At 38.1% G+C, this 16,285-nt stretch overlaps 2 protein-coding genes and 1 pseudogene across 2 annotated transcripts; 1 reads left to right on the top strand and 2 right to left on the bottom strand.

Annotated features, from left to right (window-relative positions):
• Window positions 1–507: 507 nt before the first annotated feature.
• Window positions 508–1,407, top strand: LOC107633153 (uncharacterized). The gene has a single exon (XM_016336788.1). It carries the CDS (start codon window positions 508–510, stop codon window positions 1,405–1,407), a length of 900 nt encoding a protein of 299 aa, XP_016192274.1.
• A 4,445-nt stretch (window positions 1,408–5,852) lies between these two features.
• LOC107633154 (NADP-dependent malic enzyme-like) lies at window positions 5,853–8,773 on the bottom strand (annotated as a pseudogene).
• A 593-nt stretch (window positions 8,774–9,366) lies between these two features.
• Window positions 9,367–10,451, bottom strand: LOC107634448 (aminoaldehyde dehydrogenase ALDH10A8, chloroplastic-like). The gene is made up of 3 exons (XM_088510030.1): window positions 9,913–10,451; window positions 9,682–9,830; window positions 9,367–9,455 (listed from the first exon to the last, which is right to left on the bottom strand). The coding sequence occupies exons 1-3, from the start codon at window positions 9,994–9,996 to the stop codon at window positions 9,449–9,451; spliced, it is 240 nt and encodes a 79-aa protein (XP_088366156.1). The 5' UTR covers window positions 9,997–10,451; the 3' UTR covers window positions 9,367–9,448.
• Window positions 10,452–16,285: the final 5,834 nt, after the last annotated feature.

Consider the following 16,285-nt stretch of genomic DNA (forward strand, 5'->3'; position numbering starts at 1 on the left):
GCTGCCATAGCACAATTATCAGCACAACTGACAGGAACCGTTTCCACTATTCTGGAGAAACAAATGCAGGCTTAAAGAAAGATAGATGCAAACCAAGAGGAGTTCAGATCTAACATAAGGAACCAGGGGGCAGCAATTTAAAGACTGGAAGCACAAGTAAGGAGCTTGTCTAAACAAATACCAATGCGTACACATACATTTCCCAGTGATACCATGGCCAACCTAAGAGGGAAATGTAAAGCCATCACACTAAGGAGTGGAAAAGTTGTAGAGGAATCACTTCCAAGTCAAAGCAACCAAGGAGAAGCTGCAAATGACCCTAAAACCAAGAATGAAGAAGAGACCCCTGCACCATCCCCACCAAAACAAGTCCTAAAACCTTAGGTGCCAAAGGCACCCTATCCACAAAGGCTGAGGAAGGATGGTAAGGACAGCCAGTTTTCTAGGTTCCTGGAAATCTTTAAGAAGCTCCAAATCAACATACCCTTCGTTGAAATATTAGAGCAAATGCCACTCTATGCCAAGTTCTTGAAGGAGCTCATGACATGGAAAAGAAACTGGGGAGAGAAGGAAACCATAGTGCTCACAGAGGAACGTAGTGCCATCATACAAAAGAAGCTTCCCCAAAAGATGAAAAATCCTGGGAGCTTCCAAATCCCTTGCATAATAGGGGATATCAACATTGAGAAAGCATTATATGATCTGGGAGCTAGCATCAACCTCATGTCTTTGGCTATGATGAAAAGAATGAGGATAGAAGAGGCCAAACCAACAAGAATGGCACTTCAATTGGCTGATAGAACATTCAAGTTTTCTCATGGGGTAGTGGAAGATTTGTTGGTGAAAGTAGGAGAGTTCATCTCTCTAGCTGATTTTATTGTACTAGATATGGAGGAAGAGGCTAACACATCTATCATCCTAGGAAGGCCATTCCTAGCTATTGTTGGAGCTATAATTGATGTTCAAAAAGGAGAGCTAGTCTTGAGATTGCATGAAGAGAAGATAGTCTTCAATGTCTTTAAAGCAATGAGTTATCCCAAGGAGTCCATAGGTGAATGCATGATGGTGGACACAATGGAAAAGATAGTTCAAGGAGTGTTGGAAGAAGAACAATGTGAAGAAGCTATGGAGCTAGAGCAACAAGCATCAGGTGGAGAATTACCACAAGAAACCATGGATGATTCAATCATGTTGAACCACACTAGCAACAAAGAAGTGGAAGCACCGAAACTAGAGTTGAAGACCCTACCTCCAAACTTGAAGTATGCTTACTTGGGTGACAACAACATATACCCAGTAATCATCAATTCAAGCTTGAGTGAGGGACAAGAAGAGGAGCTTATCCATGTGCTAAAGCAACACAAAGATGCTATAGGATGGACACTTGCAGATTTAAAAAGAAATTAGTCCTTCAGTATGCATGCACAAAATCCTCCTTGACGAGGATGCCAAGCCCTCAAGGCAACAACAAAGAAGGCTAAACCCAACAATGAATGAAGTAGTCCAGAAAGAAGTGTTGAAGTTGTGGCAAGCAGAGGTGATTTACCCAATCTCAGACAGCCCTTGGGTAAGCCCAATACAAGTAGTCCCTAAGAAAGGAGGGATCACTGTTGTGCCAAATGAGAAGAATGAATTGATACCAACAAGAACAGTGATTGGCTGGCGCATGTGCATAGATTATAGGAAGCTTGATAAAGCTCTACCAGGAAGGATCACTTCCCCCTACCATTCATGGACTAGATGCTAGAAAGACTTGCGGGACATGAATATTACTGCTTTTTGGACAGTTATTCTGGCTACAACCAAATAGTTGTAGACCCCAAGGTCTAAGAGAAAACCTTATTTACTTGTCTCTATGGTGTCTTTGCTTATAGGAGAATGCCCTTTGGATTGTGAAATGCACCTGCAACATTCCAAAGGTGCATGCTCTCTATATTTTTATACATGATTAAAAGATTCATTGAGGTGTTTATGGATAACTTTTCTGTATTTGGTGATTCATATTCTAAGTGCTTACACCACTTGGCCTTGGTTCTAAAGAGATGCCAAGAAACCAACCTCATTTTGAACTGGGAGAAGTGCCACTTTATGGTCATAGAAGGGGTGACTATTGGTCATAAGATCTCAAAAAGAGGCATAAAGGTGGACAAGGCCAAGGTGGAGGTGATTGAAAAATTGCCCCCACCTTGCAATGTCAAAGCAATTAGAAGTTTTCTAGGACATGCTGGTTTCTATAGAAGGTTCATTAGAGATTTTTCAAACATTGCCAGACCTTTAAGTAACTTGCTTGTCTCTAATTTACCTTTTATCTTTGATAGAGAATGCATGCTAGCCTTTGATGTGCTTAAAAATAGACTTTCCTCTGCACCTATCATAGCACCACCTTGCTGGGATTTACCTTTTGAGTTGATGTGTGATGCATCAGACTTTGCTGTTGGTGCTGTTTTAGGATAGAGTAGAGATAAGCTGGTGCATGTTATTTATTATGCTAGCAAAGTCCTTAATGAGAATCAAAGGAATTACACCACTACAGAGAAGGAACTTTTTTCCATAGTCTTTGCATTTGATAAGTTTAGATCATAGATCTGCATATGGAGGCCATTTTAGTAGAAAAATAACTGCATCCAAGGTGCTACAGTGTGGGTTCTTTTGGCCAACAATATTCAAGGATACAAAGCACTTGGTGACAAGATACAATGAGTGTCAAAGAGCTGGTAACCTACCCAAGAAAAATGAGATGCCACATAAGTTCATCATGGAGTTAGAATTGTTTGATGTATGGGGAATTGATTTCATGGGCCATTTCCATCCTCATACTCAAACAATTATATATTGGTAGCTGTTGATTTTGTGTCAAAGTGGGTGGAGGTAATAGCTACATCAACCAATGACAACTGGGTGGTGATTAACTTTTTGAGGAAGAATATATTCAGTAGATATGGGGCTCCAAGAGCTCTTATAAGTGATGGGGGGAGTCACTTTTGCAACAAGCGACTTGAGACAATCCTCCTCAAATATGGTGTGAAGCATAAAGTGGCAACCCCAGACCATCCACAAACCAACGGTCAAGCTGAAATCTCAAACAGAGAGCTCAAGAGGATCCTTAAGAAGACTATTGGAAACTCAAGAAAAGATTCGTCCAAGAAGCTGGATGATGCATTGTGGGCCTATAGGATAGCTTTTAAGACACCCATTGGCATGTCTCTATATCAATTGGTGCTTGGAAAGGCTTGTCACCTACCAGTGGAGCTTGAACATATAGCATTTTGAGCTCTAAAGATGTTGAACTTTGATAATCAAGCTGCTGGGAAAAGAAGGCTACTACAACTCAATGAGCTGGAAGAATTTAGAAATCAAGCTTATGAGAATACCAAGATTTACAAGAAAAACACAAAGAAATGGCATGATCAAAAGCTAGCAAGAAGAGAGTTTGTAAAAGGTCAAAAAGTGCTACTGTACAACTCAAGGCTTAAGTTCTTCCCAGGAAAGCTAAAGTCAAGATGGTCTGGACCTTTCACAATCCTTAAGGTGTCTCTCTATGGTCATGTAGAGTTTATGGAGGATAAGACATAGAAGACTTTTACTGTCAATGGCCACAGGCTTAAGCACTACCTGGGGGACTCTTTGGATGAGTAGAGAGTGAGCTACAACCTTAACTAAAGAGGGAGAAACATCAAGCTAGTGACGTTAAAGAAGCACTGGTTGGAAGGCACCCCAACAACCATATCCTTTCAATTTCTTGCTTTCTAGAAGTAGTTTATGATTGTTAACTTAGGTAGTTTAGTTTTTAGTACATTAGTTGATAGTCATTACTTTATTTTCTTTTGTTTATTGGAAGTGCAAGGTTTCATAATTAACTAATTGAGGTTGGTTGAATGGGCTGAGAAACTAGCTAAACAGCTAAGTTTGGTGTGGCCACTAACCCACTTAATTTAGGCTTACAACTCATTGATTGAATTAACTTTGAATGTAAGCCCAAAAATTAAGTTTGGTGTGGCCACCACCATAAGAAACTCACACGGCAAGCCCAAGATGGTTTGAGTTTGAAGCATTTAAAAAATTGGTAGGTGCATAAAAGGTGATTTTAATGTGTACGAAGGGATTGGAAGAGAAGGAATGTAAAAGAATTAAATTTATTCCACCCTTACGAACACATTAAAATCCAATAATTAAACCAATTTATTAGATTCAATGAAAATAAGTTTGTTGTCCCAAGGGACACTCATCAATTACATTTTAACTGTATAATAATAGAGGGAATGTGAAGCATTCCTTTTGTCATTACTAATGGGGTTTTTGGTCTTCAATTTCAGGAGAGGTGGGGCCCACTTGATTGATAATTCACTGGATAAGGAGTCAAAGTGTTCTTTCACCTTGGAACCCAACATCTGAAGGAAGCCAAAGGGATGAGGATTGGCGCCTCTTCCCATGCTAGGCGCCACTCCCAAGTGGAAAAACATTTAATTGGTTTTTACTTCCCACCTTCCCCACCCTCCAGATTACTTTTTTTTTTCTATAAAAGCCATTTACCCCTCCACTCCCCTCCACACTTGGAACCCAACTTCACAACCAAACCTCTACACTTCCTCTTCCTTTTGTTTCCTTACCTTGCTATTTTTCTTTTCTTGATTGGGACAATCAAGTTCTATGTTTGGTGTTGAAGCAAAACAAGGTTTTGCTTACTCTCTCTACTCTCCTTTCTTTACTTCTTTCTTCAACCTTTCAAACCCTCTTTTCTCACTCCAAATGGCACCACCAAGAGCCTCCTCATCAAAGAAGAAAAAGGCCAAGGAACCAATCTCAGGATCTCAAGCTTCAATGAATATAAGTTCCTCTCATCATTCAACCAAAACCAATTTTATGGTTGGGTGAGTGAGAGGTAAATCATTCCGGAGGTGGGCTTTCAACTTGGAAGGAATGAGCATCCAGAGATCAATAGAGAGATCAACAACAGAGGATGGGCATTCTTGTGTAACCCACCAAGGAAAGTGGTGGAGACACTACAAGAAAATACGTCTATTGCCACGTTTTTAAAGCATGGCGAAAAGCTGAAAAAAGCGTGGCGATAGCTTTTCGCCACGCTTTTTGAGCTACCGCCACGCTTTTGAAAGGGTGACCTCTTGAAGGGTGGCGGTTGCTCTATCGCCACGTTTTTTTCAACTTATCGCCACGCTTTTTCTTTTGCCACGCTTTTTACAAATGGCCACCCATAAAAGCGTGGCCGTATGTGGAGATATGGCCACGCTTTTAAAGCGTGACCATATGAGATGTATGGCCACGCTTTTGAAGCGTGGCGATATAGAGAGATATGGCCACGCTTTCAAAGCGTGGCAATAGAGAGAGATATGGCCACACTTTTAAAACGTGGCGATAGCGAGATATGACCACACTTTTAAAGCGTGGCCATAGCCTTGTAAAATTTAAAAAAAAAATCCTTTTTCTGATTTTTACCTTCATCGATACAAAATATAAATTTTTTAATTCTTTTGTTACCAAACTATAAATATAGTATGCAATTTTTATTACAAGACAAATCAAATACAAAATAAATCTCGAGTTTGCATAGGAAAGTGATTGTCCTGTTTACAATTTGAAAGGATTAGCAAACTTCTCTCACAACTGGTTGAAGAATTTAAGTTCCTATGGCGATGCCTTGTACAACAATCTATCTTAGCAATAAAATGAATATGTTCCTAACAAGTATCTCAAAACTGTAAAACCGCGGAGAGCACACTACTAATATGTTCTGCTTGGTTTAGTTCATGAAGCCGCCACAAGCTTTGGTCTGAATCATAGTTTGTAGCCTTTGAAACTAAACTAAACAAAACATGATATAATATGGTTCAAAAATCTCAATAGTAGTTTCTGTAGCCTGGGCTGTACTGCAACTTTCTGCATATTTGACAAGATCCTTAGGTCGAGGTAGATGAGAAACAAGATCTGTTTTACCAAACACAGCACAAAAGATATAAGTATTGAAAAGAAAACAGAGCAAAGTTGTCTGAAACTCAAAACATTTCATGAAACTAACCAAGTTCATATGCCTTGCTGCCACGTTAGCAGCAATATGTGCTGATATCTTTCTGATATTTGAGAATGGAGGGTAAATCAGTCCTTTATCATAGTTCTCCTGTGACACTTGTGCAGCCAAAGCTTCAACTGTTGCACAAGAAACCGTTAGTGAGTTCTTGGTTCTACCTTCTTGGAATTTAGATTGAATTGATTTTAGTATATTTAATCTCTCTTAGCTTGAATGAACTCACAGGCTGCCAAGAGCATCTCATCGCGGACGCGGATTGCACTGGAGATGATCAAACCCAAGCCAAAACCAGGGAATATGTAAGCATTGTTGGCCTGAACAGCAATGCAGGAAGCGCGAAAAAATAAAATGAAAAAATAAATATATAAAGGTCAGCCACTGAGATGTTTATATTGAATAACAAAATGTGTAGGTAACAAAGGTCAAATGAAACCTGTCCAGGAACAAAGACTTTTCCTTCATATTCAACAGCACTAGCAAAGATTGCTTGACACTGCAAATTAAATTAAGATAAACAACATTAACATATAATGATGTGTGTAATCTATTCTAAATTTCTGAGGCCAATTATATAAATAGTTAGTTACCTTGCTCCATGTATAAGCTTCTTCAGCAGTGCACTCAGATTGAGATGTTGGATTGGAGAGAGCAAGAATGAGCGATTTCTACAAAAATCATACACTATCAGAGATATAATCATGTACATATCAGGAAGAATAACTAAGGAATTCTCGCAACTAAAAGTAAACATATACAAAATTTAGCAGATTTTCAGTTATTCCTTTGCCTCCACAAGCAAATACCAGGTCACTTAATATCACTTATATCCAAGGAAACGAAAAAGAAAAATTAAGAAAATAAGCCAATTTATGTAATTAAAGTAAGCTAGATACATAAACTTGATTGCCTTGACTAATAAGGAAAAAAACAACAGTGCACAGGAACTAAACTGAAATGTGAACCAAAACAAGAGAAGAGAGAAATCAACAATTGAGATTAAAGTGAACAACATACAATTACAATTCTTATCATAAAAAATAAATAGCCAAAGAAAATTGTAAATTTCACTGCAGGGAAGTTGTTTCTTGTCATAATCTTTGCATCATGCGCATAACTCTGCATGTAAAAGTAAACTCCCAAAGCTTGTCATTATATTCAGCACAGAATACAATGATAGATAAATAAAAGATCTTACAGATCTAATGCTCATATAATAATTACTTCAATATAATGACTGTTGTATTTCTTTTTTTTTTATTTCCCTTTCTATCTAACATCAAAATTAAAAAAAATATATATTGCAAATAATGTGATTTTGAACCTAGTAGTTGATAAAGTCAAGAACTTGCATACATAAGTAAAAGTGTAAAACACATAATTGAATTACATGCATCAAAATTAAATCCGAAAACCAACAATTTCAAACAATAAACTAAAAATCCACGAAGCAAACAAGCAAATACCTCCAAAGATACTTCTAGAACCCCATCGCCAACTGTTAATCTCCTTTAATCTCTTTCAACCAGTACCATCAAAATCAAAAGCAGTCATCAACACACACATCAGAACAAATTAAAACAACACTAATTCCAAACACATCAGAACAAATTAGAAGAGTAGATTTTCTGTTTAGATTCTCTCAACACTTCTAAGAACAGTAAAGCTGAAAAACTCAGTAGCTACTTTTCACATATATGATCATGATAATATATATTTGTTATTATTGTTTCACATTTTCAACAAACCATAGGAAAATGGTACATAGAAGTCTAAAACTTTATCAAGAACCAAAAATGTAGACATAGTATATATACAATTGGTTCATCATTTTCTCTCATTCTTGGAGTAAAATCTCAGTACCAAGTAGAAGAAGAACCTGTAAAGAACACCCCAAGCTAGCAGGGTCAAGATATCATACTTGGTGAGTACATGAATTATGGGCTGGGTGCTGCCATCTGTCAACGGGTTAAATGGGCTGGGTATCGGATCATCACGTCCACCATGGAAGCAAGCAGCTGCACACAGTCATTAATTAAAATCACCAACATACACACATTATTTACTAATTAACTAACTATCATCACCACTTCATGCCTTTTCTCTCTTACCTGCGCAATATATAAACCTAAGATCTGTTTCACCCCCCAATATGAATAACCAAAACTATTTAACAGAAATAAAATCATAACAAAAATAGAAAATCAAGAAGTTTAGGGGCAAAAAAACCTAAACCAAATATCAGAATAGAAGAACCAGAAATAATTTTTCTAAAGAAAATCATGCTCAATAAATTTCTGTTCAATCCAAAAGAGTAAGTTAAGAATTGCACACCCCATGTCAGAAAGTACTAAAAGATGTAAAAGACAATGCAAGTCAAAATCTTATGGTAATCTAATGTTATACTGGTCTTAAAAGGACAGAAAAACCAACCATCTTGTGAAGTTATATTGATAACTCTTCAGAATATTATTCACTAAGTTATACTAGCACATTTAAAACTTCCAGCGAAAGCGAAATCAGTTATACCTCACCAATGGTTAGAGACTGCATTCTGCTCTTGGGGTCAACTCCCTGGCCAACCCAGACAAAGATTTCAGAGTGACAATCCAAGATGAATATATCTTTTGTCATCAGATCATCCTGGAAAAAATTGTATATCTCTTTCACCTGCAAACATCCCTTCAGATTAATGCATTGTAGCAGGTACAAATTGATCAAACTTTTTGCCAGCATTTTATATTGAGAGTTAGTCTTAAAAGGAAGAATAGATGGTCAAAACTTAAGAAGGGGTATCATATCCAAACTTCAAATATAGATATTTTATATTGACCAGGTTAGCCATAATTTGTTTCTATTTAGCGAATATAAAATAAAGTTTGGTAATTATATGAGTTTAATTAACACCAGTGTCTAGCTAAAATATATCACAGGACATATAATCAAGTGAACAAGCATATGGACTGCCATTGCAATAACTTGATGAAAACCCAAGAATGCATCTTTCACACTCGATCAACAGTATGTCATTCCTGTTCTGTAACTATTCACTACTGATTAAGCCGATTTTTTAATTATCAAGGATTTATTTTGTTTCCTATTGTACCAGTTTGAGTACCAGCTTGATTTTCGATCTTGAATAATGAATTAATGATTACTTATATCAATACAGATAAGTCAGTGTAGGTACCTTTAAGTCTCCTCCTGGATGTTGGTCAATCAGGCAGCCCAAGAAATCATTATAAACAAGTCATCCATTTGCCTTCAAGAAGAGAGGGATCTGGGGGCGAACATAAATCTTTTCTATCAAACAAGAAAATAGTCCTTACCTTTTTGAGAAGTAGTTTAGAAAAATCAGAAAAAATGAAGAACCAGAACAGGGGCAACCTTCCATGTAGCCATTAACAGAGGTTAGTTCCTAAAATATGATATCTAGTTAGCCATCAAGATAGCAATTTTTCTAACAGAGAGAGGTGACAACAATGAACGAACAACCAAAAAACAATACACAACAACTGAATTTCTACCTTTCTATTCTACTATTATTCTTTTTTCATCACTCATTGCCACTTATATAGAAACTAACTTCTAGATTCTAACACCAGTTAATAAGGCAAATTTTAAAGAGAAGAAAAAGAAAATACCATGGGGTGATTAATCCAACAACACCAATGGATTCATTGAGGACATAACTCTTGAAAGTTTCCATGGGAAGAGAAACGCGTGCCTTCTGCTTAGCGTCGAGGTTCTTGGCAAGGCCAGCATAAAACTCGAAGCAACCAGCAACATCATCCTAACATAAAATCAAGCGTGAATCAGAGAATTACAGTAACAATCAGAGAGAATAAGCTGAAATTGAAGCATAATTGAAGTACCATGTCCCAGGCAGCTTCATCGAGTGGTTTTCTGCAATCAAGGGATTCAAGCTTAGCGAGGTGATCCTTTCTCTCGACGACCATGGTAGCGATGGCGCGGAGATAGCGGGCTCGGTGAGCGCCGGAAGCAGAAGGCCAGTTGTTGCCTTTGTTGCGGTTGAGTGCTCTTCTAGCGGCGGCGACGGCACAGTCAAAACGTGCATTGACTGTGCAAAGCAAGCGAACCTCTTGGTGTTAGGGTTTTGCCATTGCAATGCAGCGGTATGACAACGCCATATGCATGCAGTGAGGACTTCGAAGGTAGTGGAAGATTGAGCAACATGACGAGGGTGGAGGACAGAGAATGGCGGCGCGGAGGAAGGAAAGGCGACCTCCGTTGGCTGACCGACACCGTGAGTAGTGAGCGCAGGGAATGCGAGCGCCAGCAGAGACAGGTTAAGGGAGACGACGGAGGGAGCGCCGGCAGAGGAGAGAGTGCAAGTGTCGACGATGAGTAACAGAGTTGGGGATGAGCAACAGAGTCTGAGTGTTAGGGTTTCAAAGCATTAGTGTGTAAGTGTCAGTGGAGAAGAGTAGAAGAGTCTGATGAGTCTTGTAGCGTGTTGGGGAACCTTTTCGCCATGCTTTTTTAGGGGTGCCTAGTTAAAAAACATTTCGCCACGCTTTTTTTGGGTGCCAAGATAAAAAACTTTTCGCCACGTTTAAAAAGTGTCCCTGTTTCTCTCTATGGCCACGCTTTTGAAGCGTGGCAAAAAAAAGCGTGGCCAAATCTCTAATCAATTGTCACCTTCATAAAAGCGTGGCCATAGATCCTTTTCGCCACGCTTTTTAAGCGTAGCAAGAAAAAACGTGGCCAAATCTCTAATCAATCGCCACCCTCATAAAAGCGTGGCCATTGACCACTTTTGGCCACGTTTTTAAAGCGTGGCAAGAAAAAAACGTGGCCATAGGCCTTTTTTCTTGTAGTGAGAGCTTGGTCAGAGAGTTTTATGCTAATGCAATGCCACAACCTAGGCAACCTTATGGCTATCTGAGTTATGTTAGGGAGAAAGCTATTGACTATAGCCCTTCCAACATAGATAGGATACTGATGATGAAGCAAACAAACTCCACCCAGAGCTATGAAGAAAGGGTGAAGCAGAAAGACCCAGGATTTAAGGAGATCCTCAACAAAATATGTGTTATCAATGTATAGTGGATAAATGACAAAGATGAGAGGCCTAATCAACTAAGGAGAAGGGATTTGAGCCCCCAAGCTAGAGGGTGGCTGGATTTTGTAAGAAGGTCTCTCAATCCAACATCCAACACTTCAGAGGTGACATTGGAAAGGGTTGTGCTCATATATAGCATAATGAAGGGAGAAAATGTCAATGTTGGGGAAACGATTGCCAACAACATCAATAGGGTGCTGAAGAGCACCAAGGATAGCACAAGGTTGGCCTTCCCAAGCATCATTTAAAGGCTATGTGATGAAGCAGGGGTCGAGAAGATTATTGATGAAGTGCTAGTGGACCAAGAGAAGCCCATAACTGCCAAGAAGATGGCCAAAGTGGTGGCTGTCAACCCACTTCAGAGAGCAAGGGATCACAGAGCTTGTGCTTATGAGCCACAAGGTCCACCACACCAAGAAGAAGAAGCTGAAGATCAACCACACTACCTACCACTCCCACTACCACCATATCCATAATTCCCTGAAGGCTTCAATTGGGAGCAAATGCAAGGAGACATTCACCAGATGAGGGGAGATATACACTACTTGAGAGAAGATGTCAACCAACTCAAGGAGCAACAACAATAATGGGATTAAGTGCAAGAGAGCATATAACAACTCCAAGGAAGCATGGAGTACATGAAGGAGCAACAAGGCCAGTTCAACTGGGGAGAAATGAAAATTTACCTCTACACAGTGATAGAGCAACAGCAAATTCAGCAAGGGAATCTTGCCGAATTCAGAGCCCTGTTTGAAGCCAGAACTATGGCAAGAAGGCAATATGACTGCTATGCACAAGCAAAGCTGAACCACTTGTGCAATGTAGTAGCCGATATGAACCCCAAATATCCACCATACATGCAAAAGATGGAAGAACTCTGTGCAAGGCTGGAAGAGATAATAGACAAACACATAGAAGCTGAGAGGACCTACATGAGAAGGCTGGGATTTTGGAAGCCTAAGGACAGCAAGGCACAAGAAGGATTGATACGCGAAAATTTGCTTCTCAACAAATTTCCTACCGAAAAGTGTACCGGATTGTCGTCAAGTAAAAACTCACTATAGAGTGAGGTCAAATCCCACAGGGATTGGTAGATTGATCAATGTTAATTGGAGAATTATACTAGTTGAGCGAAATCAGAATTTAATTGGGATTACAGAAAGTAAAATTGGCGGGAAACTTAAATTACAAGAAATTAAATGACAAAAATTAAATTACTAGAAATTAAATAATAGAAGCTTAAATTGCAAGAAATTAAATGGAAATGGGGTTTAAGCATGAAATTAAAGAACAGAAAGTAAACAGAATCGGTAGATCAGAGATGGTGAAGCTTATTGGGGTCAGGAGATGTGATAATTCTCTGGATCAAATTCATTTTTATCTCTTCCTCAATAAATGCATTCATTGATTGATAAACCCTGATTTTGTGGTTTATCTTGTGCTTATTTTGGGGGATATTATCACCTTTTCCCACATTTATTCAATGAAATATCATGGTTTTGTAATTCTCCCTTGAATTGTGCTTAAGTGTAAAAACATGCTTTTTAGGCCCTTAAATTGGTGATTTTAATTCACTTTAATTCCATTCGATGCCTTGATGTATTTGTTGAGTGATTTCAGTTCATAAGGCAAGTATTGGATGGAAGAAGTGAGGAGAAAAGCATGCAAAGTGGGAGAACTCATGAAGAAATGAAGGAACCGTAAAGCTGTCAAGCATGACCTCTTCGCACTCAAATGACCATAACTTGAGCTACAGAGGTTCAAATGAGGCGGTTCTAGTTGCATTGGAAAGCTAACATCCGGGGCTTCAAAATGCTATAAATTTTGCCATATGTTGCTTCGCGTTCAGGGGCGCGCACGCGCACTTTGCGCACGCGCGCCGATGCTGTCCGTGGCCCACTTTAATGAAATCGCCCCCAGCGATTTTACAGCTCATTTTGGGCCCAATCCAACCCATATCTGATGTTATTGAACCCAAGGATTGAAGGGGGAATGAACAAAGTAGTCATAGTTTAGTTTCCATCATGTTTTAGGTTAGGATTCTAGAGAGAGAAGCTCTCCCTTCTCTCTAGAATTTAGGGTAGTTTAGGTTTACTTTTCTTAAATTCATCTTTCAATTCTTGTTTTGATTTAGTTTTCTCTTTTAATTTCTTGTTGTTACATCTTTGTTCTTCTAGTTCTTGTTGTTAATTTCTCTATTTTGCCATTTTTATGTTCATGAACCATTGTTGAATCTTAATTTTCTTTAATGCAATTTTAAGTTTCCATGTTCTTTTATTGTTGATTTGAGTTGTGATCTTGTGTCCTTGCAATTTGTAGTTGATAGATTTTCCTATTCTTGCATTTTTATTATTCTTTCCTTTATTGCCTTCCAAGTGTTTGATAAAATGCTTGGTTGGATTTTAGAGTAGATTTTGAGCATTCTTGGCTTGGAAAGAGTAATTAGGCAATCTTGAGTCATGAAAACCCAACTTATGTTGGTGATCTAGAGTTGTTAGCTAGTATTGTTTCCATTGACGCTAATCTTTTGCTAATTTCATTAGTGAGTTGATTAGGACTTATGGAATATTGTTCCATTGACGCTAATCTTTTGCTAATTTAATTAGTAAGTTGGTTAGGACTTTTGGATTGAGATTAGCTAGTCTCATTAGACTTTCTCCCTATTTGTTGGAGTTGATGTAATGAGATAAATTCTTGTTTATATTTGTGACATGATTAATTAGTCTTGTTTGACATTCTCCCGATGTGTGAGTTAACTAAATAAGATGAATTAATCATGCATGACTAGGATAGAAAGCCTATGATCTCAATCCATTGCCATGAATGTCTCCCTTTATTGATTGCTCTCTCTTTATTACTTGCTCTCTTTAATTTTTCTTGCCATTTAATTCCTTGTCATTTATATTTTCTTGTCAAATTCCCAATTAACCCCCCTTGCACTTTCATAGCTGATGAGCGGGTATTTTATATGCTTTTTGGGGTTAATTTCATATAGATCTTAGTATATCTTAGTTAGTTTTTAGTTTATTCTCATTAGTTTCTAGGCAAAATTCATATTTCTGGACTTTACTATGAGTTTGTGTGTTTTTCTGTAATTTCAGGTATTTTCTGGCTGAAATTGAGGGAGCTGAGCAAAAATCTGATTTAGGCTGAAAAAGGACTGCTGATGCTGTTGGATTCTGACCTCCCTGCACTCAAAATAGATTTTCTGGAGCTACCAAACTCCATATGGCGCGATTTTAATTGCGTTGGAAAGTAGACATCCAGGGCTTTTCAGCAATATATAATAGTCCATACTTTGCTCAAGGATAGATGACGTAAACTGGCGTTCAACGCCAGTTCCATGCTGCTGTCTGGCGTCCAGCGCCAGAAACAAGTTACAAAGTGGAGTTCAATGCCAGAAACAGGTTACAACCTGGCGTTGAACGCCCAAAACAGCCCAGGCACGTGAGAAGCTTTAGTCTCAGCCCCAGCACACACCAAGTGGGCCCCAGAGGTGGATTTCTGCACTATCTATCATAGTTTACTCATTTTCTGTAAACCTAGGTTACTAGTTTAGTATTTAAACAACTTTTAGAGACTTGTTTGGTATCTCATGACATTTTAGATCTGAACTTTGTACCTTTTGACGGCATGAGTCTCTAAACTCCATTGTTGGGGGTGAGGAGCTCTGCTGTGTCTCGATGAATTAATGCAAGTATTTCTGTTTTCCATTTAAACATGCGTGTTCCTATCTAAGATATCCATTCGAACTTCAATATGAATGTGATGAACGTGACAATCATCATCATTCCTCCACGAACGCGTGCCTGACAACCACTTACGTTCCACTATAGAATGAATGAATATCTCTTAGATCTCTTGATAGGAATCTTCGTGGTATAAGCTAGATTGATGGCAGCATTCAAGAGAATCTGGAAAGTCTAAACCTTGTCTGTGGTATTCCGAGTAGGATTCAGGGATTGAATGACTGTGACAAGCTTCAAACTCGCGAGTGCTGGGCGTAGTGACAGACGCAAAAGGATAGTAAATCCTATTCCGGTACGATTGAGAACCTGCAGATGATTAGCCGTGCGGTGACAGCGCATCTGGACCCTTTTTACTGAAAGGATGGATGGTAGCCATTGACAACGGTGATCCACCAACACACAGCTTGCCATAGGAGGATGTGAGTGCGTGAATCAGAAAACAGAGGAAAGCAGAATTTCAGAAGACAAAGCATCTCTAAAACTCCAACATATTCTCCATCATTGCATACAAGTATAATTTGTGTTCTGCCCTTCTTACTTTTCACAGTTCAAACTAAGAATTATTATTGATATTGTTTTCCTGACTAAGAGTTACAAGATAACCATAGATTGCTTCAAGCCAACAATCTCCGTGGGATCGACACTTACTCACGTAAGGTATTACTTGGCGACCCAGTGCACTTGCTGGTTAGTGGTACGAGTTGTAAAAAGTGTGATTTACAATTCGTGCACCAAGTTTTTGGCACCGTTGCCGGGGATTGTTCTAGTTTGAACAACTGACAGTAAATCTTGTTGCTTAGATTAGGAAATTTTTGTCTTTTGAGTCAGAGTCTTTTATTTTATTTTCAAAAATTTTTCAAAAATAATAATTTCTCTATTAAATTTTGTGCCAAACTTTAAGTTTGGTGTTTTCTTGTTAATTCCCCTTTGGTTTTCGAAAATTTTAGTTTGGTTTTCTAAAAATTTTAAGTTTGGTTTTCTTGTGAGTCTTCAAAGTGTTCTTGAGTTTTCCTTGTGTCTTGATCTTAAAATTTTTAAGTTTGGTGTTCCTTGGTGTTTTCCCTCCAAAATTTTCAAAAACAAGGAGCATTGATCTAAAAATTTTAAATCTTGTGCTATCTTATTGTTTTTCTCTCTCCTCTCTAAATTCAAAAATATCTTTTCTCTCTATTTTAAAGCAATTTTTCGAAATTTACCTTTAAAATTCAGATTTTTATTTCAAAATTTAAAACCTTTTTCAAAAATCATCATATCCTTTTCAAAACTTCCTAACCACTTTCTCTCTCCTCAATTTTTTCGAAAATTTTCAATCATTTTTATTTATTTTATTTTAATTTATTTCATTGCCGAAATAAATAAATAAATAAATAAATAAAAATAAATTTTTTTTTATTTTACATCATCTCCCTTTCT

The sequence above is a fragment of the Arachis ipaensis genome, chromosome B3, assembly GCF_059453495.1.
Source record: "Arachis ipaensis isolate K30076 ecotype BB chromosome B3, ASM5945349v1, whole genome shotgun sequence".
Classification (NCBI taxonomy): Eukaryota; Viridiplantae; Streptophyta; class Magnoliopsida; order Fabales; family Fabaceae; genus Arachis; species Arachis ipaensis.

Coding starts and splice junctions, on each gene's coding strand:
- LOC107633153 (XM_016336788.1), top strand. CDS start 508: ATGCCACTCTATGCCAAGTTCTTGAAGGAGCTCATGACATGGAAAAGA.
- LOC107634448 (XM_088510030.1), bottom strand. CDS start 9,996: ATGGTCGTCGAGAGAAAGGATCACCTCGCTAAGCTTGAATCCCTTGAT. Junction 9,831..9,912: donor ATGAAGCTGCCTGGGACATG/GTACTTCAATTA, acceptor ATTTTATGTTAG/GATGATGTTGCTGGTTGCTT.